Source organism: Lingula anatina, chromosome 4, assembly GCF_051362555.1.
Source record: "Lingula anatina isolate TDL-2025a chromosome 4, LinAna3.0, whole genome shotgun sequence".
NCBI lineage: Eukaryota > Metazoa > Brachiopoda > Lingulata > Lingulida > Lingulidae > Lingula > Lingula anatina.
The window spans coordinates 20,767,775-20,793,030 of NC_141770.1; the positions used below are offsets into that span (position 1 = coordinate 20,767,775).

At 36.7% G+C, this 25,256-nt stretch overlaps 3 protein-coding genes across 4 annotated transcripts; 1 reads left to right on the forward strand and 2 right to left on the reverse strand.

Annotated features, from left to right (window-relative positions):
• Positions 1-5,556: 5,556 nt before the first annotated feature.
• LOC106164171 (uncharacterized) lies at positions 5,557-15,552 on the reverse strand. Its single transcript, XM_087011471.1, has 6 exons — positions 15,335-15,552; positions 13,472-14,596; positions 12,270-13,121; positions 9,075-10,184; positions 8,002-8,382; positions 5,557-7,765 (listed from the first exon to the last, which is right to left on the reverse strand). Exons 2-6 carry the CDS (start codon positions 14,578-14,580, stop codon positions 6,028-6,030), a joined length of 5,190 nt encoding a protein of 1,729 aa, XP_086867597.1. The 5' UTR covers positions 14,581-14,596; positions 15,335-15,552; the 3' UTR covers positions 5,557-6,027.
• A 539-nt stretch (positions 15,553-16,091) lies between these two features.
• LOC147762557 (uncharacterized) lies at positions 16,092-20,292 on the reverse strand. Its single transcript, XM_087010448.1, has 3 exons — positions 20,109-20,292; positions 18,793-19,795; positions 16,092-18,188 (listed from the first exon to the last, which is right to left on the reverse strand). Exons 2-3 carry the CDS (start codon positions 19,689-19,691, stop codon positions 16,310-16,312), a joined length of 2,778 nt encoding a protein of 925 aa, XP_086866574.1. The 5' UTR covers positions 19,692-19,795; positions 20,109-20,292; the 3' UTR covers positions 16,092-16,309.
• A 75-nt stretch (positions 20,293-20,367) lies between these two features.
• Positions 20,368-24,515, forward strand: LOC106159313 (uncharacterized). 2 transcript variants are annotated; one of them, XM_013535570.2, is made up of 3 exons: positions 20,368-20,649; positions 21,181-22,167; positions 22,374-24,515. In XM_013535570.2, the coding sequence occupies exons 2-3, from the start codon at positions 21,245-21,247 to the stop codon at positions 24,076-24,078; spliced, it is 2,628 nt and encodes an 875-aa protein (XP_013391024.2). In that variant the 5' UTR covers positions 20,368-20,649; positions 21,181-21,244; the 3' UTR covers positions 24,079-24,515. The 2 variants fall into 2 exon arrangements, with proteins under 2 accessions (XP_013391024.2, XP_086866576.1); XM_087010450.1 differs by lacking the exon at positions 20,368-20,649 and adding an exon at positions 20,684-20,709.
• The last annotated feature ends 741 nt before the right edge of the window (positions 24,516-25,256 follow it).

A 25,256-nucleotide genomic window follows, 5' to 3' on the forward strand; every position in this document is an offset into this window, starting at 1 on the left:
ATAGTCTTGAAAATTTCACGCATTAAGTTTGTTTCTTCAGTTATATGTTTCCCTAACTGAAACAAGTTGCAGTGATAAACACATAGTTTTGTCGCTAAAGGTTAACCTTCTGTTTGTAAATAATTATACTGTTTTGTTTTAAGACTAGAATTAAATTCAAACGCAAGTCTGCAGAATATGTTTGTATCTTTAAACAAAAGTTAGCGCCGTAATTGGATCTTTTAGAGAAACGAAGATTTGCTTATTAAATAAACCAATAATTTCTTGGTAAGCTCTACTTTCTTCGGGCAATTGGTAATTAAATAAATGACTCATTTCCTTGTAGATTTTACGGAAGAGTTTATTCACAAACTCGTGAATTGGCTGCTGTCTTTCGTCGTCTCGTTTATTCATAGATCATCTCTTTTCAAAATATCTCATTTTCTTCAAACAACAGCCAAAATATCCCCAAAACATTGCGAAAAAGTAAGCGCTTATTTAAACGTGCATGGTGTTAAGTGAACTTCACATTTCTCTCCCGTGCCTCACACATGATGCTGAGGGGAAAATGAGGGGGTGAGCGGAGAGGACTTTGTAATTTTTTAGCCCACATGCGCAAACATCCGCTACAGGTTGCCCTCCCAAAACATCATTGCTAAAACATCAGCACACTCTTTGCTTACCTAACTGAGGTGTTGTCGGGAATTTTGGAGGTAGAGTTCAAGTTGTGGCTTATTTCAGCGTTACGTATTACCTCCGAGGATACACGAGGTCAGAGAAGAGAGAAAGAGAGAGAGGAGAGGGGAGAAAATTAAAAGAGAGAGAGAGAGAGAGAGAGAGAGAGAGAGAGAGAGAGAGACTAAATATCAAATCACTTTCTTGAACTGCAAACCGCAAAGCAAAATCAACGAGGCGTGTTCATTTTGATGATTAATGAGTGTTAAGGATTATGAAAATTACATTAATAACATTGATATCCCCTCGTAGCTAATTTTACACATTTTCGCGTATTGCCAGCCACTGCGTTCATCCATACTTGTATTTTTAACATAAATACTTCGGAATGGATTCATCAAATGAATCAGAATGTTACGACGTGGTCTTTAAAACATTATATAATAATAATAATAATAATAATAATAATAATAATGCTCTTGGAACTACCTAAAGGTGGATATATTACGTCATGTTGACTAAAAATGGATGGATAACATCAAACAAACAGATTTACTAGGATCGGCGACCATTTTACGATAGGTGATTTCCATATTAGTTCAGCGGTACTACCAGCACGTACTGTGAGACAATTGTAGTAAACACAGTAAAAATAATGTAAATAATAAAAATAGTCTATGACAAATGTCCTTATTGAAAATATCAAAGTCATTAATTTAAGTCTACTAATTCCTGTCCTATCATCTAGAAAATTTTAATCAAGTTATAAAGTTAGCTCCGGCGGCTTTTTCTTTGTCAATTCTTTGTCAATTTGCAAAAAAAAAAAAAATAAATAAAATAAAATAAAATAATAATAATAAATAAATAAATAAATAAATAAATAAATAAATAAATAAATAAATAATAATTAAAAAATAATGATAAATAAATAAAATACCCATTTCATTTTATTGTCCGTAACTTAAAAAGCGCACAAAATGCATCATTATGAAATCTTAATGTAATTAATATTCCCAGGGCATTCGAGTACCATTATTGTATTTACAATTAATTGTATCTTAAACTCTTGCGTCTAATTTGTCCCGTTTTATATACCTAAGAACTTGGGCAGACCGCTGTTAAAAGCCAGGTTTGTGACACTTGTTCAACTATAAAAATCTATGCGGGCCATTTCTAATATGTGAGATACGTCTCTGAGTGGCTTTGGTTCAGACAGCACCTTATACCCACAAAACGCTGTGTGCGCACTGCAGAAGGACCAAAGAACGCCGATTATTTAAAGCGTTCGGTAGTTTCTGTTCTCCTTAGGAAGTTATCAGCTCTGAGCTCTGCCTCGTGCCGGGACGAAACGCCACTCATTTGCTAGTCAAGCAATTAATGGAAGCCCATGCACGAAATTGTTCAAATCAATTTTAATCCAGACGAAAGTCTAACAAGGTCGCTATACCACGTCAATTTGTCGCTGTGATTGGATTAAGTCTTAACCAAATCGAGTGTCAGGGCACTACCACATATTAATAAATCACTCTAAATTAACAGCATCGTTTACTGCGCTAAGAAACAGCAGCGCTCAGCCTGGCTTACTATTTACTCTCAGGTCCGTGTGCTTTGTTTTCAGTAATGAAGCGAGGGGAAAGAGAAAGGGTGATGGGCTAAGAGCTATAACGCAACTGAGAATAACTGCCGAATTTAATATGATTATATCATTTAAAGCATATAAAGTGGCTGCAATTTCCATTGTACTTACATGCTGTACACGTACAGTTTCATTATTTTACAATTCACGATTTGCGACAATCCTTCATCATCTACACAGCTTGTCCACTTTTTGCATTTACATATATTTCAACATTTTCAAATACTTATATCTAATTAAAGAGCGATTCACCAAAGCTTTAAAACGTACTTTACAAGATAGTTGAAAATAATAATATTCATTTTCCAGTTTAAACTTGATATTTGTAAATTTTCATGTAAAAGGGGTTTCTGAATGTAATCTGTAACTTCTAAATTTTATTTTGTGGATGATAAAAAAAGACAACTTGGTCACAAACTGTCGATATGCTTTGAAAATGAAATCATAATGGAAATGAATATATTTTCTGTTGCAGTTTGTAAACACTACACAACAGTCAAACAAACACACAGCCGATCAACAGGAACGTGCCAGTGATATGTTAGATGGCATCAAATAAATGCGCTTCGCTCAATGTGTAGGATGTATAACAAAACTCTTAAGAGGAGATTCCACGCAAGGGGGCATATATTAGCTGATCAAGCTTCGGCAGTATAACTAGTTGATGATTTGAGAAATACTACCAAGTTTAGAAGTGGTCTATTTTTGACCAAACCAGCTGAGTTTCTTGTTCTTTTACATCAGGTTTTAACATGGCAATCAACCCAAATGAACACCATGAAATCAAAAATGAAAGTGTCGCTAAATTGAAAATAAAAATATATAAATGAAATAGAAAAAAAAAAGATAAAATGAAAATGCCAATAATTTTAAAAGACACCACATCATTATAAGAACAGGGTTGCAAAATGTGTCTTACGTTTTTACACACAAAAAGAAGCTAGTGGAAATGATCTAAATTGGGTGTTACGCTAATAACATAATAATTACAGGCAATTCTGTTTTGTCAATTCAGTATTCTTGAGACAGAAGTGAAGTTAGTGACTGCTTTGCTTAGAGATCCATTGAATATGAGAAAGAACGCCCCTCTTTCTTCTCCCCCCCCTCCCCACGTTCCCTCTAATTTGACTAAAGTGACGCTGTACAGATGACTTCAGCGTCCACCATCTAGTCACGCGAGCTCTCCTCTGGGACACATCTCTCGCTTTGAAGTCGGTGCTCGTAACAACCGTAACGCGATGGTGAAGACGATATCTCTTTCAGTGCATCATCTTCTCGTCGCGTTTGCAAAACGCCGAGGATCGATACAATAGACGCTGGTGGAAATCCTACTTCTCGCGTCCCGATGTAACGTTTGATCTTTTCATTGCCAGTGAAACACGAAGCCAGCGATAGAAGGCAGCCACTTGAGTTCTGGATTGGTCTACATACCGACATAAGAAATAACTAGTGGGGTTCGAGAGAGGGAGAGGCACTCACTCAGTCTGAGAGGAGTATGACACCGAGTTTGGGAGGTCGTCGTTCTCAACATGAGCACTTAGGCGCCCAGACGTAGAAATCCGACGAAACGTGGAGGATTATTGTCTCCGAGACTTTAACAACTTATCAGGTCTTTTTATGCCACAGACGCTCTCCCGGTATCATTAAGTAAATCACGTTAATAGCCGGCGCGTATTAGTCGGCTATCGGTTTCGTATCCTCTCTGACCTTTTGAGTGGCTCAACCGTCTTAGGTTCTCATTAAGATGGAAAACTGGAAGGAAAATAAAATTTGTTTTTTGTCAAGCATTGACAGAAGAACTTTCGTCGATCGTCGATTCTTAATTTGTGTACCCGCCCACTCGAACCTTGTAAAGTTCAAATATTTTCTGAGAAAAGAAAAAAACCGAAGACTTTGCATGTCTTGTGAATCGAACAGTGGCGTTATATTTTGGGAATGTAACGCTGGTTGTCAGTAAATGCCAAGTAGTTCTTTACCTGAATTCTTTCGACCAACCACTAAATAAATAAATGAAATAAAGATATAATAAAAATGACCGAAATTGCCAGTGAAGAACATCAAATTATGATTATGAACACCATTTGTATTTCTAGTATTATGATAAAATTCTTTCGACAACACAAAAGTTATGTTGTATTTTGTGAGTTTGCGGGATAAAAGAGTATCCGTTGGTGTCCTAGAAATGATTGAAAAACTTGGAATATAAGACAAATATTTTTGAATTAAATTTTTGAAATAAATGTTTCGTAGCCTGCTCCCTACTCCCCCCCTACACACACACACACACACACACGCACGCGCGCACGCACACACACACACACACACACACACACAGAGCTTCCCCAGCTCCACTTCAGCGTGGACCATCACTTTCTAAATACGTTTTTGTTCATTTACTCAGGTAAATGTTGCAGGCATATTATTCCCTATCACCTGTAGCCTAATTCACTGAAGAAAGCGTCTTGTTATACACTGAAATATTGAAGTGGAAATAACTCGAATATACTGGCTCCAAGTATAGCTGTATGTTGTTTGAACAAACCATTATCGTAACTTTTGGTGCATAAAGCAGTGATGCAATTCTTTATTTGATTTCAGAATTTAAAATGAAACAATGTCGTATTTTTTACTGAAAGAATGTGCACAGCCCATTTGAAGGAATGAGAGACGTGTATTAAAAAAAACTTAGTTGCAAGACTAAGTAAACGAAAAGCTTCATAAGACCTCGCCAGAAACAAAAACTTGGAAAAGTTCAAGGTGACTCATTCTAGACCAAAAAATACAAGGAAAAACCTCCGTGTTCCATATCTGGTGGACATAACTACCCCTGCGACCACAGATATATAAAGAACATAGAGATGTCATTTCAATCATTTCCATAGCTTCTGCACACATTCAATTGACTGAAAATCCAAAAAGGAATTTTTTCTTCCGTAAAATACCACTGTTAGGCAGATATCCAAACATTTATAACCAACGATACGTTTTCATGTTTCTGCTGTAAAAAATTGCACTCCCGTCTTTTTAAAGTAAGAAAGATAAAACTTTCTTTGATATCAATAGCCTCTTTATCAAAACATCATAAAATGTATCATTGATTACTGTACAAGCGAAAGCGAAGCTGCTATACGGTAAAACCCCCTCAACCGGGCGTTCAATAGTCTTGGTCGTTTTTAAGCTATTGCGATAGAGGAGAAAATCACAAATCAACAGGTGCATACGGTACAACGTCTTCTCTGACACATTTCAACAAATTCTAACCAATATTTAAATAAATGAGCTTTATTTTAAATATATCAACTGAGTTTATGTAACATGTAATGAACTTTGCCAAAATTACAATAAAATGTAATGTAAACTTACTTTTCGAAACAGAAAAGTATAATTAAAATGTTGAAATACCGCATAAAGATCCTTTATGATTTGAGGAATTAATACAGAAATTCATAGCTTTGGCATATTATCTACTGAATGCAAATACCTTCACTAACCCAAGATGTTATGCTACATGTATCTCTGGTTGTCTGCGCTGTTCTTCATATATGGTCCAAGTATACACAATGATTTATAAAACAGTTACCGACAGAAACAATTTAAACAACTTATCTTACTTATGACTGTTTAAGAAAGTGATAAGCATATTAAAAAATCGTCTCTTGGATCACCGGTAATTATTATCTCTTACAGCATGTCTCAGACAGTGTTGTAATGTGATGTGAATTTTTTCTGGAATGCTTTTATGAATTTTTGACATGATCACTATGGCGACAACGTATGTGCTTCTTTAAAGTATGACTGACAGCAAAAGCCTTGTCACAGTGCTGACATTTGTATGGTCTTTCCCCAGTGTGAGTTCGTTCATGAACTACAGCGTCATGTTTCTGGGCAAATGCAAAGTCACAATACTGACATTTGAATGGTCTTTCACCAGTATGAATTCTTTCATGGTTTGTGCACGTTTTTTTAATGTTAAATGCCTTGTCACAGTACTGACATTTGAATGGTCTTTCACCAGTGTGAGTTCGTTCATGGACAACACAGTTGTTTTTGCGGACAAAAGCTAGATCGCAATACTGGCATTTGTATGGTCTCTCTTCAGTCATAGAACCTTTGTGTACAATTTCTTCATGGCGCAAACAATCTTCTTTCCTGAGGAACGCTTTGTCGCAAAATTGACATTTTTGTTTATCCCTTTCAGTGTGAATCAATTCATGTCGAGAACAAATATTTTGAGTTAAAAACCCTTTCTGACAAAACTGGCATTTAAATGGTCTCTCAGCAGTGTGCAGTTTCTCATGTTTCCTGCGGGTGGCTTTCTCAAAGAATGCCTTATCACAGTACTGACATTTGAATGACCTGATTCTGGTGTGAGTTCTTTCATGCTGCAAGCAGTTGCCATTGAGAGTAAACGTCATGTCACAGTGGCGACACTTGAATGGTTTCTCTCCGGTGTGAATTCTTTCATGTTCAACACAGCGGGGTTTGGTAGGGAAGGCCTTATCACAGTACCGACATTTGAATGGTCTCTCTTCAGTGTGAACTTTTTCATGCTGTACACAGCTCTTTTTACTGGTAAATGTCTTTACGCAGTGCTGACATTTGAAGAAACTTTTCTCAGGTTCACTAGCATTTAAAGTGCTCCTACAAGTATCAGAAGAAACTGTTTTGCCTAAGTCAGCACTGCCAATATTATCATTACGTCCACAATCCGATGTATTAGAAGAAGACAGCATATGTGTATTTTGCTGAGGCAGTGTAATTTTACAATATTGGCACTTATATGATTTCTCTTCAGTATGTGTACCTGCACCAGATACATCACTGCAATCATGGAGATATATCTGACCACAGCTCTGACATTTCACCATGTCCTGTTGGGTGTTATTTCCTCCACAGATTTGGTAGGAAGGCATCTGGTAACTCAAGCGAATATCTGCAAGAGTCCCTGCTCCATTTTGTAGGACAGTTTCTTTCGTGGCACTTTGGGTAGATATTTTCAGCTTTGAAGTAGGGTTGAAATTCACAGGTTCAGTTTTCACACTGGTGTTCATGGTCAACTCATCCTCTAGGTTTTGCTGCACTGGATTAACACTGTCACTGGCAGCCTCATTTTCGGCATTCTCATATTCATAATCCACTGGCTCGACTTTTACAGCTGTTGCCAAAATGCTTTCACAATCATCCTTGGCACTCTCTTCACTTGATTCACTGAGTTGTCTAGAATGTGGATGGTGATTAGAGTTGGCGTCTGTCAAAGTTCCAGCATCATCTTGTACATCAGATTCTTTGACCATGGTGTTTTTGTTTGCTGTATCTGGTTTTAAAGTTTTGTCCAAACAATCAGGTGGCTTGTGATTTACACTTAAAGTCATAGTTGTGCTACTTTCCAAGTTTTGCTCGACTAGCTGAACATTCAAGTTCTGAGTTGGAATACTGATATGTCTGACACCTTCAGTGTTGTGGCGTATAAGAAAACTGAAAAGAAACAAAAATTGAAGAAATTTAGTGACTGCATTATTCCCTCTATTTCAGATTAAATGAAAAATTTCCAGTGAAACACAGCAATAAACTTTGCAGTTGGCATCTATGTGCAACTGCTGCTCAAGTGCTCATCCTGAATCTAAATGTTACAAAGCAAAAGAACATGAAACTATCTTTGGTCAATTAATGAGTCATGGTTACCCTTTATTACAAATGACTGTGCACCTTACCTTTGGAAGTGTACCATACTTTCATGATGGATACGTTCCTGCCTTTTCAAGAAAGTCTTCTCACAATACTGACATTGGTGGGTTTCCCTCTTAGAGTGGCGTTTTTCATGTTTGATGCGGCTTTCCCTCCACGAAAATGCCTTATCGCAGTATATGCACTTGAACGGTTTTTCTCCGGTGTGAGTTCTCTCATGGCTTCTAAACCTTGATATCCGATGAAAGATCTTATCACAGAACTGGCAATGGTAAGGTCCAGCTTTTACACTTGCTGCCAATGTCTCAAGCATCTTGTTGTTTTCTTCAACTGAGCCAATTTCTGAATCTGTTTTTGTTAGCATATGACCATCTTCAGAGTTGGCTGTGGAGTCTTGTAAAAAGAAACTGAAAAGATAAAGGGATATTTCTGAGTAATGGAATGAAATATGCATGGGTGATATTTCAGCCCACAGCCTTCAAATCAAAAATAATTCCATGTAAATCATGTGATGTGATCTGGTGGCAATCTACATTTGATTGCAGCACAACACATATAAAGCAAACTAATCAGACTTCAAGAAACAATATTCAAACAAAAAAAGTAAAAAAAAAAAAAATTGCTCAGAGAGCAAATATACTCATAAACTATAAGAGTAGATCTAACAAAAATTAACATCTAATTACAAGACAATCATAGTTTAATAGTAGAAATGTTTAGATGTAATGTACATAATAACACGCCCTCCATCAGCACTGAAGTCTGATTGCTGTTACATACACCCCATTTCCATAGATTTTTAGATCGATCTATCCCTGTGGGGAGTCTCACTAGATTACTGTCAGCTTGGCCGGCTTAAGCATCTGTCCCGCCTACTAAAAGCTGTAAGGGGGTAATTAACTATGGTGCCCGCTCGGCTGACTGCAATTTAGCGTGAACCCCCAGGGAGTTAGGTCGATCTAAATCTTAATCTTTAGATCGATTTAAATCTCTGGGAAAGCACCCAAAGGTACTACATGAAAACAATCAAGGCTGTTAAAGATTTGTGCTGAGGCTGAATTTGTTCGCATAGTGGTATTTTCTTTATGTTCATACTTACCTGTGAGAATGAACTGTACCTTCATGAACAATGTAATCCCTTTTTTTGAAAAATATCTTTTCACAATACTGGCATTTGTAAGTTTCTCTTGTCGTGTGAAGTAACTCGTGTTTGGTACAGCTGTCTTTCCAAGAAAACCTTTTCTCACAATACTGACATTTGAATGGTTTTTCCCCAGTGTGGGTTTTTTCATGTTGTGTTATTTGGCTTTTTAGGCGAAAAGTTTTTTCACAGTATTTGCATTTATATGGTTTCTCTCCAGTGTGAATTCTTTCATGTCTCAGACAATCAGTTTTTTCTATAAACATCTTAGCACAGTACTGGCATTTGTATGGCTTCTCTCCAGTGTGAATCTTTTCATGCAGTGAACATTTGCCTCTGACTGCAAATGTCTTTTCACAATACTTGCACTTGTACGGTTTCTCTCCAGTGTGAGTTCTTTCATGTTGTACACAGCTGTTTTTTATATTAAAACACTTATCACAGTATTGACAGCTGAATGGTTTCTCTCCAGTGTGAATTAGTACATGACGGGTTAGATGACTTTTGAGGGTAAAAGACTTTTCACAATCCTGACATTTGTAGGGTCTTTTGCCAGTGTGAAACCTTTCATGAGTGAGGAGATGACTCTTCTCTACAAATGATTTCTCACAGTGTTGACATTTAAATGGCTTATCTGCAGCATGGGTTTTTTCATGGTGTAAGCATGTACCTCTCAGAGTGTATGCCTTATCACAGTACTTGCATTTAAATGGTTTCTCACCAGTGTGAACTCTTTCATGACCTGCACAAGTTTGTTTATCTCCAAATGACTTGAATTGTTCCTCCTGAGAGTGGTCTGTTTTGCCATTTTCTAAAGATGTTTGCAAATTTAGCTGAATATCTTTTAAAGTTCCAGCTCCATTTGACAGAACATCTCCTTTAGAAATATTACTATTTGGTGCTTCCTGTCTTAAACACGGGATGACTGGTTCATTCACGGATTTATTTTCTGTAGTATAAGACAAAGATTTGAAGTCCCCATCTTTTTCTTCAGCTGGCTCAATATTCACACTGTTGACCAGAATGTCCAAATTTCTTGGGGAATCCATGACGATCTGTTCAAAATAACTGTAAAGATACGTGTAAAAGACAATTAAATTAAGGGTAAAATTACACTATCTTGTCTTGCCCGTGGATATTTCTGTCAAGAGAAAAAAATTAGATGGATAAAAGATCAATTTGAAAAAGTTATCTGACCTGATCATATTTAATATCATTATACCTGCGATACCACATGGTTTTGGCTCATCTTTAACAGTTTTATGCCATAGCACTAAATACAGAATTTCTGCCAAAAAGCCCGGAATAGACACCTTATGACATAGGCTCCTCTTAGTAAATGTTCACAGTAGCTATTTGTGTTGATTATATGATAGCAATAAAATATATATAAATATTCTGTTTTCTTTAATCTTTTTTTTTATTTAAAAAAAAAAGCACTGAAACTGGCATAGCCTTACATTAGAATTTTTTAATCAAGGGTATCTGATAGAAAATAAAAAGTATTAAAGTATTTCAATGCATGCTTGATAAGCTACCCCACCCCCTTCTCCCCGGAGCAACTTTTTAAAAATCTGGTACAGCATCCAAAACACCGGCCTAGTTGTGTTTAGTAGCAACCAAGTGAAAAAAGTTGGATGTCTTGCCCTGCTAAGGTATATCGTCCACAACTAACATTCTCGTATACCATCCACATTGTATCAGTTGATGCATCAATTTGATTTTATTATTAAGCGAAAGAACCTTACGGTACCTGCACTGGCTGCAGTGTGAACTGTGAACGAATGCTCATAACGTGACTTCAAATCTGAGCAGTAAGCTAAAATAAGATAAATGCTGTAGAGCCAAAGCCCTCGGGATTGTTGTGAGACAAGAAGCAGCGTTTCTTCTCCTTGAATGCCATTTATTATGTACAGGAAATGACGCCAGTCTCACAGCGAGTGGGCGCGGACATCTTGGCTATTGCTAACATAAAGATTGTTTTCCACCACGGAACGGCACTTTTTAGAAAATGATAATCTTGTTGAATATTTAATTTATGATGAAATTGAATATTAATTGTGTGTTATATTTTGTGATTATAAGAATACATATGTGATTGCTTAAATCAGATTCAATTACAACGGCTGACGGAGTTGGGGGGGAGGGGGGGGGGGGGGAGTTGAGTGTGATTTTCCTTGACCTGACTCGAAAAGGTAGATATTCACCTGTTGAGAATCTACATGCCCCATCAATTATACCTTACTTCTAAAAGTTTTTCATGCATTGGTAATTATTCTGCATACTAACATGTTTGCAAACGTAAGTGTGCAACATGCAGGGTTGACAGGATTGTTGAGAAATGGATATAATTGTCGTAATCTCTCTTTAATTATGACACAATCAGTCGCCTCAACCACATTGCCTTCCCTAACACATTTAAGCATCAAAATTTCAGTTGCACTTGCTATCCAATTTTGTTTTTCATGTGTAAAAATCTAAGCCATAATTTAAAGGATTTTTCAACATTACCTAATTAGAGGTAAGTCTTACAGCAATACATATCTTAATTCTCTTGGATTTTTCATCACATATTACTGAGCTCTACATATCTTATATTTTCTAATTAAATGCGGTTATAATACACATCAAATATATAAATCAATTAAATGTACATTTGGACTATTAAGCCCCAATATAATGTTTTGAATTTTTTTTGCTGTTGTATGCTTATGCTTGCAGTGGAATAAAATGGTGACTCTTAAATTCAATTAAAACACCACTTCTTTGACAAAAGAAATATCATAAATTGCACTTATCAATACTGTCTGCTACACTAGATGCCCTGAAGTTGTATACTATGATGACTGTCATGAATACCCTCTACATATATTTTTAAAAAATAAATTACTGTATTGACATGATAAGGTATTTCACCAGTGTTAATTTTTTTCGTGATCCACACAGTTACCTTTAAATCTATATGCCTTGTAACAGTGCCGGCATGTTTTAACAAGGTGTTTCATCAGTATGAGTCCTCTTGTAGTTAATTAAAGTGCTCCTTTCATGGCAAAAGCTTTGTCTTACTACTGTCTCTGGAATGTGATATACACCTGAAAATACTGTTCTGTTAAAGTCTTTATACAACGACAGTCTCTAATTTGCCTGCAAATTCACTCCTTCAAAAGACAATCTATTAGCCAATCCTTAGCCAATGTCAATTTGCAATATTGGCAAAAATTTTTTTCTTCAGCTGGTACCTTATGTTTACATGCAATTTTATCACCTATGTATATTTTACCACAGTTCTGACATTTAATCATTCCCTGTTGCTTACTGCTAATTTGATCAGTCGTGATCTGACAATTCAAAGGCATATCTGACAAATTCTGAGCTCCGTTTTCCAAAACGCTCTCTTGAGCATCATTCTTGTTTGATATTTCCACTGTCATGCTATGGTCAGAAGGATCAACTGGCTCAACTTTAACACTAGTGTGCAATGCTTCACTGTTCTCTGTGCTATGGTCACCAATCTGACTGGAGAATGTCTCATAATTCACCATGATCTCACCATTTTTAGACATATTTTTTTGATGGGTTGTTTTGTCTGAGTTTTTATGCTTTAAGGAGTTGGCAAAGTAGCCAACTGATCCCACCTTTACACCATTAATCTTAGTTTTATCATGACCTAAGTTGTGTTCCAGTTGTTCAGGGTCAACTCCCTCATTTAAAGTTTGGGCATTCTCAAAATCATCATCCATGGGCTCTACTTTTACAGTGGTAGCCATGTCATCTCCACGGTCTTCCTCAAATCTCTGTTCCACAGCCTCGTTCTGAGCGAATTGTGTTTGGCGATTCAACTGAACATCTGCCAAGCTTCCAGCCCCATTTTGTAGAATGCTTTTTATTGCAGAGATTTTTTTAGGTTTTTCCAGTTTGCTGGTATGGTTGGAAAGCCTGACTTCCAAATGTCTTGTCATATTGCTGCTTTCTTTGTAGTTATCTGTGGAATTTGGTAAAATTAAACTGAAAAGGACAAACTGAAATTATTAGAGTTAATTTCAGGTCTAAGAGAGAAAGTAATTAAAGAAAGATAGAAAAAAATTTCAAAAGATTTTTTTTAAAGTTAAATTTAGAATTTAGGGTACAGATGGAATTCAAAATAGCCTTTGGTCAACACATTTCATAAATTATTTTTTTGTGATTTTGATGATTCCCTACGTGCAAGACCTGGTAAAACAATTAATGTGAAAATACAAATGCAAAAGGAGAAATAAAAAATAAATAAAATTTGTGTAAAACAAACCATTAAAAATGGTAAATAATAGAGGATAGATATTATACACAACTGGTATTTTCTTTACTTGTATATTTACCTGTGAGAGTGAACTGTACCTTCATGAACAATGTAATCCCTTTTTTTGAAAAATATCTTTTCACAATACTGGCATTTGTAAGTTTCTCTTGTTGTGTGAAGTAACTCATGTTTAGTACAGCTGTCTTTCCATGAAAACCTTTTCTCACAGTACTGACACTTGAATGGTTTCTCCCCGGTGTGGGTTTTTTCATGATTTGTTATTTGACTTTTGAGGCGAAAAGATTTTTCACATTTATTACATTTATATGGTTTTTCTCCAGTGTGAATTCTTTCATGTCTCAGACAATCAGTTCTTTCTTTAAATGGCTTATTGCAGAACTGGCATTTGTATGGCTTCTCCCCTGTGTGGTTCCTTTCATGCAGTGAACAATTGCCCTTGACGGCAAATGTCTTTTCACAATACTTGCAGTTGTACGGTTTCTCCCCAGTGTGAGTTCTTTCATGCTGTATACAGCTGTTTTTTCTGCTAAAAGACTTATCACAGTATTGGCATATGAATGGTTTCTCTCCAGTGTGAATTACTTCATGACGCATCAGATTACTTTTGACAGCAAAGGCTTTTTCACAATTCTGACATTTGTATGGTTTTTCTCCAGTGTGAAACCTTTCATGTGTCAGCAGATGAGTCTTCTCTACAAATGCTTTCTCACAGTGTTGGCATTTAAATGGCTTATCTGAAGCATGAGTTTTTTCGTGTTGTAAGCAATTGGCTTTGAGAGTATATGTCTTATCACAATATCTGCATTTGAACGGTTTCTCACCAGTGTGAATGCTTTCATGACCCACACAAGTTTGTTTATCCCGAAATGACTTGCTACAGTACTGGCACTTATGAGGTTTTCCAGGAGAGTGACCTCTTGCACTATTTTTGACAGATGTCTGCAAACCCAACTGAATGTCCTTTAAACTCCCAGCTTCATTTGATATAATATTTTCTTCATTTATTTTATTATTGGGTGCTTCCAGTTCAAAAGAGAGTTTGACTGGTCCAACCATGGATTCATTTTCTGTAATGCCAGATGAAGTTTTGAAATCCACATATTTCTCTTGAACTGGCTCAATATTCATGCTGCTGCCTTGAATGTCCAAATTTCTTGAGGAGTTCATGATTTGTTAAAGAAAACTGCAAAGAAAAAAAATATAATAATTGCATGCATTCCACATCTCACATGCGGTCACTATAGAGCCTGTGGATATAACATGTATCAGAAAAAAAAATTAATTGGATTGATAAAAGATGAATGTCCAAAATCCTAAATTTTACTGCATCAAAACTTATCCTATAATAATTATTCAATGAAATCTTGTCTAATATAGTAACAATATGTAAACAAAGCATGCTATCATTTCACTTCAATACAATGAAATTTCTAACATGACTCAGTTGCTTTACTTATTCAAATCAAATCCTCAGTGCTAAAAAAAAAAAAAACGTCTCAAAGTCCAAAACCTGAATAAGTCTTTCACGCCTGATATTGAGGTATCATTTACTTGCATTTCCAACAATTTTACACTCATACACAATTTATCAGTAAATTACCACAGTCTACATCATTCATGCATTCAACAATTGTTTAGCAATCAAACACATACTAAAGCACTCCGTACAATTATGTAGTAGAGAGTAGCTCCAGCTAGAAGTAGAATCCAATAAAACGGATACCGCCTGCTTCAAAAACTTGTCTTGCCTTCAGCGATTAATTTAAGAATATGATAAATATTTAGTTAAATTTGTTATGATTAAAGCAAAATCGGATTCAGGTGACCAAGGGAGGAGGTATGCCTCACTGACAAAAAAAAAAAATTTAATGATCAACTTCAAATCCAACCAAAGAGGAGGAACGCTATTAAGTGAGCTGACCTGCGCTGCAGCGTCCTGTGGGCAAGACATTGATACTTGGGCAGGATGACCTAAAATCCCATCAGCAATCTAAAATAAGATGTATCACGCAGCGTCTAACCCCTGGGATTGTTGTGAAACAAGGCGTTACTTCTTCGTAAATTAATTTATTATGTACAAGAAATGACGCCTGTCTCAGCGAATGGGCGCGGACATCTTGGGTTACTTCTAACATAAAGATTGTTTTCCAGCGTGGAACAAAACCCATTGAACATGATATTTGTTTCTGTTGAACTTTTTAACGCTATTATTAAATCAAACAAAAATAGTGGTGGAATATTTTGTCACATTTTCACCTGGAAAATATTATTACTGTGGTTGAATAAATCATTTTTTATTTCTACAGGATTACTTATCTGCTTTCAGGCTGTCCCCAGGAGAGCACAACACACACACTCACTGGAAGAGAGAGTGTTGAAATTTCTTTCTGCAATGGTGTCTTCAAGGGCATATTGTGATTGCATTTGACATATATGTGTCAACATTGTTGACACATATATGTCAAATGTGTCAACATTGTTGACGAACCATGGTCTTCCATCTGTGGCGTTAAAAAACTGACTCTCACAACAATGATTGTGACACAATTGGTGTTCTCTAAAGTTCTAAACATATTCAGGCCTGAAGCCAGCAGGGGTGGTGTTCAGTGAAAAATGTCTTTTTTGCCCCTCGTAGTTAACACAATGGGCCTGACATTTAAACATCAACAATTCAAAAGTATATGTTATCCAATTTTATTACATTTCTTGCACAGATACATTTACAGCTACTTATGTGATGTAATGTAATGTAAATTCTAAATTCAACTATTAGCCCTTAATTATCAATTAATTGTTTACAGTAGCGTGCTTGCAGTGGAGTACAATGAGTTCTATTTCAATAAAAACAGCACTTGCTTAACAGAGGACGTGTTGTTATATTTATCAATTTGGTCTTTTATACTACATGTCCTGTAGTTGTCTTTTTGAGCTGACCTGCATGGCGTCGCTCTACATGTCTTTTTAAGGTATGACTTACAGGAAATGACATTTCACAGTACTGACATTGGTAAGGTCTTTCACCAGTGTGAATTTTTTCATGACCTACGCAGCCCCCCTTTAATTTAAATGTCTTGTCACAGAACTGGCATTTGAATGGAGCTTCACCAGTATGAGTTCTCTCATGGTTAATTAGTGTACCTTTTATGGAGAAAGCTTTGTCACAGTACTGACACTGGAATGGTTTTTCACCAGTGTGTGTTCGTTCATGGACAACACAGTTGTTTTTGCGAGAAAAAGTTAGATCACAGTACTGGCATTTGTAGGGTCTCTCTTCAGTCATAGAACCTTTGTGTACAATTTCTTCATGGCGCAAGCAATCTTCCTTCTTGAAGAAGCTTTTACCACAAAACTGACATTTGTGTTTTTCCCTCTCAGTGTGAATAATTTCATGCCTTGAACAAAGAAATTGTGTTAAAAATGCTTTCTGACAGACCTGACATTTAAATGGCAATTCACCAGTGTGGAGTCTTTCATGTTTCCTGCGGACCTTTTTCTCATAGAATGCCTTGTCACAGTACTGGCATTTGAAAGACCTTGTTCTTGTGTGAGTTTTTTCATGTTGCAAGCAGTTACTATTGAGGGTAAATGTCTTGTCACAGTATCGGCATTTGAATGGCTTCTCCCTGGAGTGAGACATTTCATGCCTAACGCAATAACTTCTCACGGCAAATGTCTTGTCACAGTGCTGGCATTTGTATGGCGTTTCCCCTGTGTGAATCTTTTCATGCCTTACACAGTTACTGTTTATGGTAAATCTTGCATCACAGTACTGACATTTGAATGGTTTCTCCCTGGTGTCAGCTGACGTGTGGGATAAGCTTTCATTGCCTGTAGTTACTGTTCCAGTACAGTCATTATAGACAAGCAGTCTTTTGCTTTGTATACTATTCCCTTTTTCAGATGGCATCCTATTAGGGATGTTGTCCTGAGACAATGTTACTCTGCAATATTGGCAATAATATTGTTTATCTTCATCAGGTGCCTCTTTTTCACATGTAGTGGTATCACTTATGTATATTTTACCGCAGTTCTGGCATTTAAGCATTTCCTGGTGAATACCTTTCATCTGATCAGCTGCCACCTGATAATTCAACTGAATGTCTGTCAGAGTCCCAGCTCCATTCTCCAAAACACTCTCAGGTATGGTTCTCTTGTTTGACATTTTCACTGTCAAGCCACTGTTTAAATTGTCAACTGACTCAACTTTTACGTCATTGTCCACCATATCAGCACCCTCCATGTTATGTTCTACAGCCTCGCCAAGCTGATTGGAGTTTGTCTTGCAATCCGCCATGATATCTGTCACACTCCCAGGACCATCTTTTGACATGATTTCTTGGTGGGTGGTTATGTCAGAGTTTTCATATTCCAAAGTATGGGCAAAGAAGTCAACTGGTTCCACCTTAACACTATCAATCTTAGTTTTATCATGGTCCAAGTTGTGTTCCAGTTGTTCAGGGTCAACTCCCTCATTTAAAATTTGGACATTCTCAAAACCATCATCCATGGGTTCTACTTTCACAGTGGCAGTCATCTCATCCCCATTGTCATCCTCATATCTTTGTTCCATGGACTTGTTTACTTGATTGAACTGTGCCTGATGGTTCAACTGTACATCTACCAAGCTTCCAGCTCCATTCTCTAAAATGTTTTTATTTATGCCATTTACATTACGTTTTTCCAGTTTGCTGGTCTGGTTGGAAAATCCAACTTCCAAATGACTTGTCATATTGCTGCTTTCGTTGGAGTTATCTGAGGTGTTTGGTAAAATTGGACTGAAAAGGAAATAAAAATGATTATTAAAAGACATTCCATTCAAAGTTTAGGCAGTAAAACAGGTCCTGAATTTGCATTTTAAAAAGACCAAAGAATATTTATACAAGATTTTAAAAATTTCTCACACAGAAAATTGGGATATTGATGGAATTTAGAATTGCACAACACCTTTGAATAAAAAATTTTGAAACAATTTATGGTTTTGATAATTCTACAAGGCTTTGCAAGTTCCTGCTAGACTCAGTAACAGGCCTCATGAACAATAACTATCGTTTGCTATAACTAGCCTCAGATTTAGGAGCACCAAAGCCCAAAATGAAAGACATGACCCACAATTTCAGTGAACGAATGTAAAATTAGTAGCCAAAAACTCTGCATCAAAAAGAATGGCCAATTTGGCCAGCTTTCATTCGGTGGTTAATATTAAATTACTGGAAATTGTGCCATGAAGACAGCAATTTTAAAAAGCCTAGTTACATGCATTCAATGAGACAAGACATAGGGTGGTGGCTCTTCATTAAAGGACCCATGCCTGCCTCCATGCATCCTACATTGTATATATTTTATCATAAGTAAGAAACATATTTTGCTTATACAATATACCTTTTAGAGTGACATGAATATTTATGAAGTATGTAGTCCTTCTTTTTGAAAATTTTTTTCTCACATAACTGGCACTTGTAAGTTTCTTTTTCTGTGTGAAGTGCTTCATGCCTGGTACAGTTTGCTTGCTTCGCAAATTCATTCCTACAGTACCGACATTTATATAATTTCTCTCCAGTGTGAATCATCTCGTGTCTCTTATGCCCATGTTTCTGGCGGAATGCTTTGTCGCAATACTGGCATTTGTATGGTTTCTCTCCAGTGTGAAGTCGTTCGTGTATTGAAAGAGAGTATTTGACTGTAAATGACTTGTCACAGTACTGGCATTTAAATGCTTTCTCTCCAGTGTGAATTTTTTCATGCTGAACAACATTGCTTTTGAGGGCAAATGCTGTATCACAGTAACGGCATTTGTATGGTTTCTCTCCAGTGTGAGTCAATTCATGTCTTTCATAATGACTTTTTTCTACAAATGATTTTTCACAGTACTGGCATTTGAATGGTTTATCAGGAGCGTGATTTTTTTCATGCTGTAAACATGTGCTTCTCAGAGTGTATGCTTTATCACAGTACTTGCATTTGTATGGTTTATCACCAGTGTGAAGTCTTTCATGACCAACACAAGCCCATCTTTCTGCAAATGACTTCTCACAATACTGACATTTATACTGCTTGACCCTTGTTTGTGTACTTTTGGAAAGACTGCAGGACCGTTCATGTTGCAGACAGTTGCTTCTGAAGGTAAAAGTTCTATCACAGTACTGGCATTTGTGTTGTTTTTCCTGAAAACATGCTCTTTCAGTATTATCCAAAGATGTGGGCATGCTCAACTGTATGTCTTCCAAGGTCCCAGCTTTTTTGGCCACAGTCTCTTCAGTAGAGTGGCTTTCATTTTCCATTTCAAGGATATTGTTTACATATATTCAACTGCTGGTTCAACTTTCACATCATTTCAACTTCCATATCATTCTCACATGTCCTCATGATGATCCGTGAAGTCCTACTGTAAGAATTAAAAACATAAGCAATGCATTACATAAATCCATTAGACTGACAAGTCAAAGAACAATTCAAATGAATATTCATCTATTACTATTTATGCATTAAATTCTATATCTGCCGTTAAACAAAGACAATTGTACTCTTGTCGGTCAGCGTTAATGCTTTTCATTTAATGATGAATACGAATAAGAACAAAAAAAGAAAACAAATGAAAATGATTCAATGCAGCGATGGAGGCGCAATGAACGACCGAGTTGTAAACATCAGGGCAAAATAGCTTTCTGTCGGCTAAATACAGAAACTAAATGAAGTACCTTAAGCATCAGGGTGACACTGCGACAGGATACGTCCTTTGTTCAACACCAAAGTCTATTATCTTATAATGTACAGGATATCGCAGACATCTTGGCTACAATCTAAATCAAGATTGTATGTGACAGAAATAAAATGCATTAATAAAAATAACTTCTTGTATTTCGACCAACTACCAAATCAACCATTCTCAACAAAATTCATTTGGTTGCATTATGATATGTATATTTTATTAAAAACGATTCCCATTTTTAGGATCAAGCTTGACCTCAGAACCAAACAATATGTCTGCGCCCACATACTGTGACAGATCTTACTTCGTTCTGTGAGACCGACTCTTTGATCGCTCCCATACCGTAAATTCACTCTTTGCTATGAGCAGAGCATCGGAATAATTTTCTACTTAGTATTGTCGTTAATAGTGAACCATCTTTGATGCCTTGTTCCTTGCAACCAAAGCCTAGGTCGATTGGTCCCATTTTGTTCAACACAAATTTTTCACTTAAGATGATTGCAGTGCACATGCACTGAAGTGAAAGCAAGGTGAGGGGCTAGTGTGACCACATGCACGCTGTTGCTGAGATGATATGATATGACATGCAGGTCACTTCCAGTTTCAGTTTCAGTTTTTTTTTTTTTTTTTTTTTTGCTTATGACCTTTTTTGCTTTTTAATAATAGCACTGACTCCCCCTATCTGTGTGCGCTCTGTGTTTAAATTCCCCACATGTACTTTTAGCATCTTGTTTACAGTTACTGTACACTGCAGTTGTCAAGAAAAAAAAACTTGACACAGACTGTGGAATATTTGCGGGTGTCTCAATAATCTGAAGGTTCATTGGTCCGAAGTTTCTTAGGTCAAAAAAATGATATGCACCCATCTCTGATGAACTTTACTTTATCACCAGTACATTGTACACTTTATTCATTCGGACTATTGAACCTTTGGACTATTCTACAGCCCTGAGTATTTTACACTCCTGGCGAAAATTTCAATTTTTTAAAATTAAAACTATTTTACCATTTTAATAGAACAGGAACTGACTAACTGTTTAATCTTTCTTTTTTCATTTTAGACACATTTCACAGAACATTATAAACTACTTTGGAAATGGTAATTCATTGACTCCCAGTGTCGGTATGGAAGAAGCTTATCAAAATCCAGGGAATCTGGTATCTTTGACCACAAGAGTGAAAGCGGAGCCTCCAGAACTTGACCATATTGCACAACTGGACACTTCAAACAGCAGTGCATCTGGAGAAACTGTGATAGCAAATGGGGGAGGATCTTTGGCAGATGTAGAATTGAGTTTGCAATCAACAGTTACTAACACTGAAAGAATTCAAGAAAAGTCTCTTTCTTGGAAAAAACCACACAAGTGTCGGCATTGCCATAGCACATTTTTTTACAAAAGCAACTTTGTGCAGCATGAGAGATCTTGTTTTTGGCTGAAAAAGAGTCCCACTGAAGTTGAGAAACCATACAAATGTCAGTACTGCGACAAGTCATTTGTGCAGAAGCAGGCCTATGTGGGTCATGAGCGTCTTCACACGGGCGAGAAACCTTTCAAGTGCCAGACATGTGATAAAGCATTCACCCTCAAAAGTACTTGTTTAAAGCACGAAAAAAACCACACCAGTGAAAAACCATTTAAATGCCGGTACTGTAATAAGTCATTTTTAGAAAAGAGCTATTACCTAAGACATGAACTGACTCATTCAGGGGAGAAACCATACAAATGTAACTATTGTGATAGGGCATTTACCCTGAAAAGCAATGTTGTTCAGCATGAAAAAATTCACACTGGGGAGAAGCCATTTAAATGTCAATACTGTGACAAGTCATTTACTGTGAAGTATACTCGTTTAGTCCATGAAAGAACTCACACGGGAGAGAAACCATACAAATGCCAGTACTGCAACAAAACATTTCCTCAGAAAGTTGCCTGTATGTACCATGAAAGAACTCATACTGGGGAGAAGCCATACAAATGTCAATACTGCGAGAAAAAATTTTCCTGGAAAGACAATTGTACAAGACATGAAATGCTTCATACTCAAAGGTAATAGATGGAAAGTTCCTTAACAAAAGTATTTGAAAAAAGTTGGTGTTAGTATGTAAATTTCATTACTTTTACCTATAGAAATTAATTATAAATCTATCAGAGGTTTATTAAACCCATAAGTAGATAGTGTCATGCTACCATTTGAACAGTGTTTAGAAATCTGTTGTTCAATCATTTTTACTCTAGAAATTGATTCTTTTCAGTCCGGTTTATGAGAACATACTGGGAATCTCCAGACATGACAATAATCTGTCAACCTATCTACCAGTTCAGCCAGTTGAAGATAAATCAAGAAATTTACAAACTGTAACAACCAACAGGAAAGCTGGACCAGTGGAACATTTTAATCATGCCACAACACTGAGTATTTCAAAAGAAAGTATTTCTAAAGATTTGCTGCTTGAAAATGAAGGTGAAATTTTCAAGGTTGGCCATATGAATTGTGAGGCTCTTTCTGATCAAAGCAGAGAGCCACTACAAAATAACTTTGCAATGGCCCAAACTACGACCACCATTGCCAATGGTAATCCAGTGCAACATAATTTGGAAAATGTTGACACCTTGGGCAACAGTGTGAAAGTTGAGCCTGTTGATCATTTTGAACATACTGAAAATTTGAGACTGCCAAAAGAATATGCCTGTGAAGAAGCTATTTTAGAAAATGGAGCTGGAACTCTGGCTGATATTTGCTTGAGTTACCAGATGCCTTCCTACCAAATCTGTGGAGGAAATAACACCCAACAGGACATGGTGAAATGTCAGAACTGTGGTCAGATATATCTCCATGATGGCAGTGATGTATCTGGTGCAGGGACACATACTGGAGAGAAATCATATAAATGCCAATATTGTAAAGTGAAACTGGCTTTCCTAGACAAAGATACAAAGGCACTGTCAGAAGAAATAGATAGTGGAGCAGATGAAGCTACTTTCGACAATTCAAGGACAAACACACAACTACACCGTGACAAAAACATTTCTTCAAGTATTATTTGTTCATCTCACAAATCACCTGACACTGACAGAAAGTCACACAAATGCAGGTTCTGTGACAAAAGTTTTACTCTGAAAAGTAACTGCGTAAAACATGAAAGAATACACACAGGTGAAAAAAGATTCAAGTGCCGATATTGTGAGAAGCCGTTTGTTGAAAAACGCTCTTGTGTCACTCATGAAATGACTCACACTGGTGAGAAACCATACAAATGTCAGTTCTGTGACAAAGCCTTTACCCTCAAAAGCAACTGTGTCCAGCATGAAAAGACACACACTGGAGAGAAACCATTCAAGTGCCAGTACTGTGAAAAGACATACACAGCCAAATATTCTTGCTCAATCCATGAAAGAACTCATACAGGAACAAGACCATTTAAATGCCAATACTGTGAAAAGTCATTTTCTCAGAAGGCTATCTGTGTAAAGCATGAAAAGATTCACACTGGAGAAAAACCATACAAGTGCCGGTTCTGTGAGAAACGGTTTGCATTGAAGAACCTATGTACACGTCATGAAATAATTCATACTGAAAGGGAAACTTACAAATGCCAATTTTGTGACAAAACATTTTTGGAAAAAAGTTATTGTATACGTCATGAAGACATTGTTCATAAAGGTTCTTACACAGAAGAGAGACCATACAAATGTCAGTTCTGTGATCTTGCTTTTGTTCGCAAAAATAACTGCATGGTTCATGAAAGGATTCACACTGGTGAAAAGCCATTCAAGTGCCAGTATTGTGACAAAGCTTTTGCCATAAAGGGAACTTGTGTAGACCATGAAAGAACTCACACTGGTGAAAAACCATTCAAATGCCAGCACTGTGGAAAAGCATTCGCTGTCAAACAAAAGTGCAAGAAGCATGAAAGAAGTTGTCGTCATTGTGCTCACCCCCAAATTTTATCAATTTAGTCTTCATTTCCATCCCCAGTGCAATAAGAAATATTTATCACAAAAGTGAAGTGAAATAACATGAATGCTTTCATGAATGCTTCAACTTCTGGTGTCATCTGCTTTATGCTTTTTTTGCTGAAAGTGCAATCTTATTATATTTTATTCATTTCCAGTACTGATAATTTTGATAAAGATTTTTAATAAGAAAATGGTTAAGTATCTTTCTTATTATTATGGCATTTGATAAGTAAATTAAGTAAATTAATTTTTTTCTGTTATGACAGAATGCTGTTCAGAAACTGTTTTGAACACAAGTAAATATTGCAGATTGATTAAGACATTTAATACATTTTAGACATTGTTCCAAAGGTATGTATTGCAATGTGGGAGAGAGAACTCATCATGCCACACTAATAAGGTACAGTTGGCCAATAAAGCAGTTGATTAAAATTGAATTTTAACTGTCTTTTGTTTTGTACACCTGCTCTATGTTATATGAAGACTGACTTCTACTGAATCACTGGCAAAACATAACCTTCCAGATGTTCACTTGCTCTTTTGTGACATCTAAAAATAGCCCCTTATGAATAGCTTTTTTCTTCAGACTGAAGTTAACTGAGGAATCTCCTGTAGTAGCTCCCCCCAGAGCAGGTACAATGCCATCTGCACTCCTGCAGATTTAATTGCTTCCATCTGGCCAAAGTCAAAGGGTGGCTTTTTGAAAATTTGCCTATAATGTCTACCGCCCTGGTAGAGGATACTCAGCATGTACTAAGAAAAATGTTTTCACCAAATGTACAACCATCATGAAAGGTCAACTTGATTCTTGTTGGGTAGAAACATTTGTTGTTCACAATATTACGTAGTTTCAATTGTAACATACATATCACACCACAGATTGCAACTCAGTACAATTGTCCATTGTCCTTGGACAAATGACTATCAGCGCCTGTCCAACACCCCATTTCCATAGATTAGAACGACCTACTTTGGATCGACCTAACTCCCTGGGGGTTCGCGCTGAATAGCTGTCAGCCAGGCGGACACGAAAGTTAATTGCCCCTTACGGCTTGTAGTGGGCGGGGACGGACACTTAAGGGGGATTATCTGACGGTAGTCTGGTGAGACTCCCCGCGGTGATAGATCGATCTAAAGTTGTGGGAATAGACCCAAAGATAAATAGCTGATTGTCCTAG

Excerpts from the sequence above, each read along its gene's own strand:
- LOC147762557 (XM_087010448.1), bottom strand. The coding sequence starts at position 19,691 with ATGGAAAATGAAAGCCACTCTACTGAAGAGACTGTGGCCAAAAAAGCT. Across the intron at positions 18,189-18,792 it reads TATTCATGTCACTCTAAAAG|TCCAATTTTACCAAACACCT; the intron begins GTATATTGTATA and ends TTTCCTTTTCAG.
- LOC106164171 (XM_087011471.1), bottom strand. The coding sequence starts at position 14,580 with ATGAACTCCTCAAGAAATTTGGACATTCAAGGCAGCAGCATGAATATT. Across the intron at positions 13,122-13,471 it reads GGTACAGTTCACTCTCACAG|TTTAATTTTACCAAATTCCA; the intron begins GTAAATATACAA and ends TGTCCTTTTCAG. Across the intron at positions 10,185-12,269 it reads GATTGTCTTTTGAAGGAGTG|TTATTTTGAACAGATCGTCA; the intron begins AATTTGCAGGCA and ends GTATCTTTACAG.
- LOC106159313 (XM_087010450.1), top strand. Across the intron at positions 22,168-22,373 it reads GAAATGCTTCATACTCAAAG|TCCGGTTTATGAGAACATAC; the intron begins GTAATAGATGGA and ends GATTCTTTTCAG.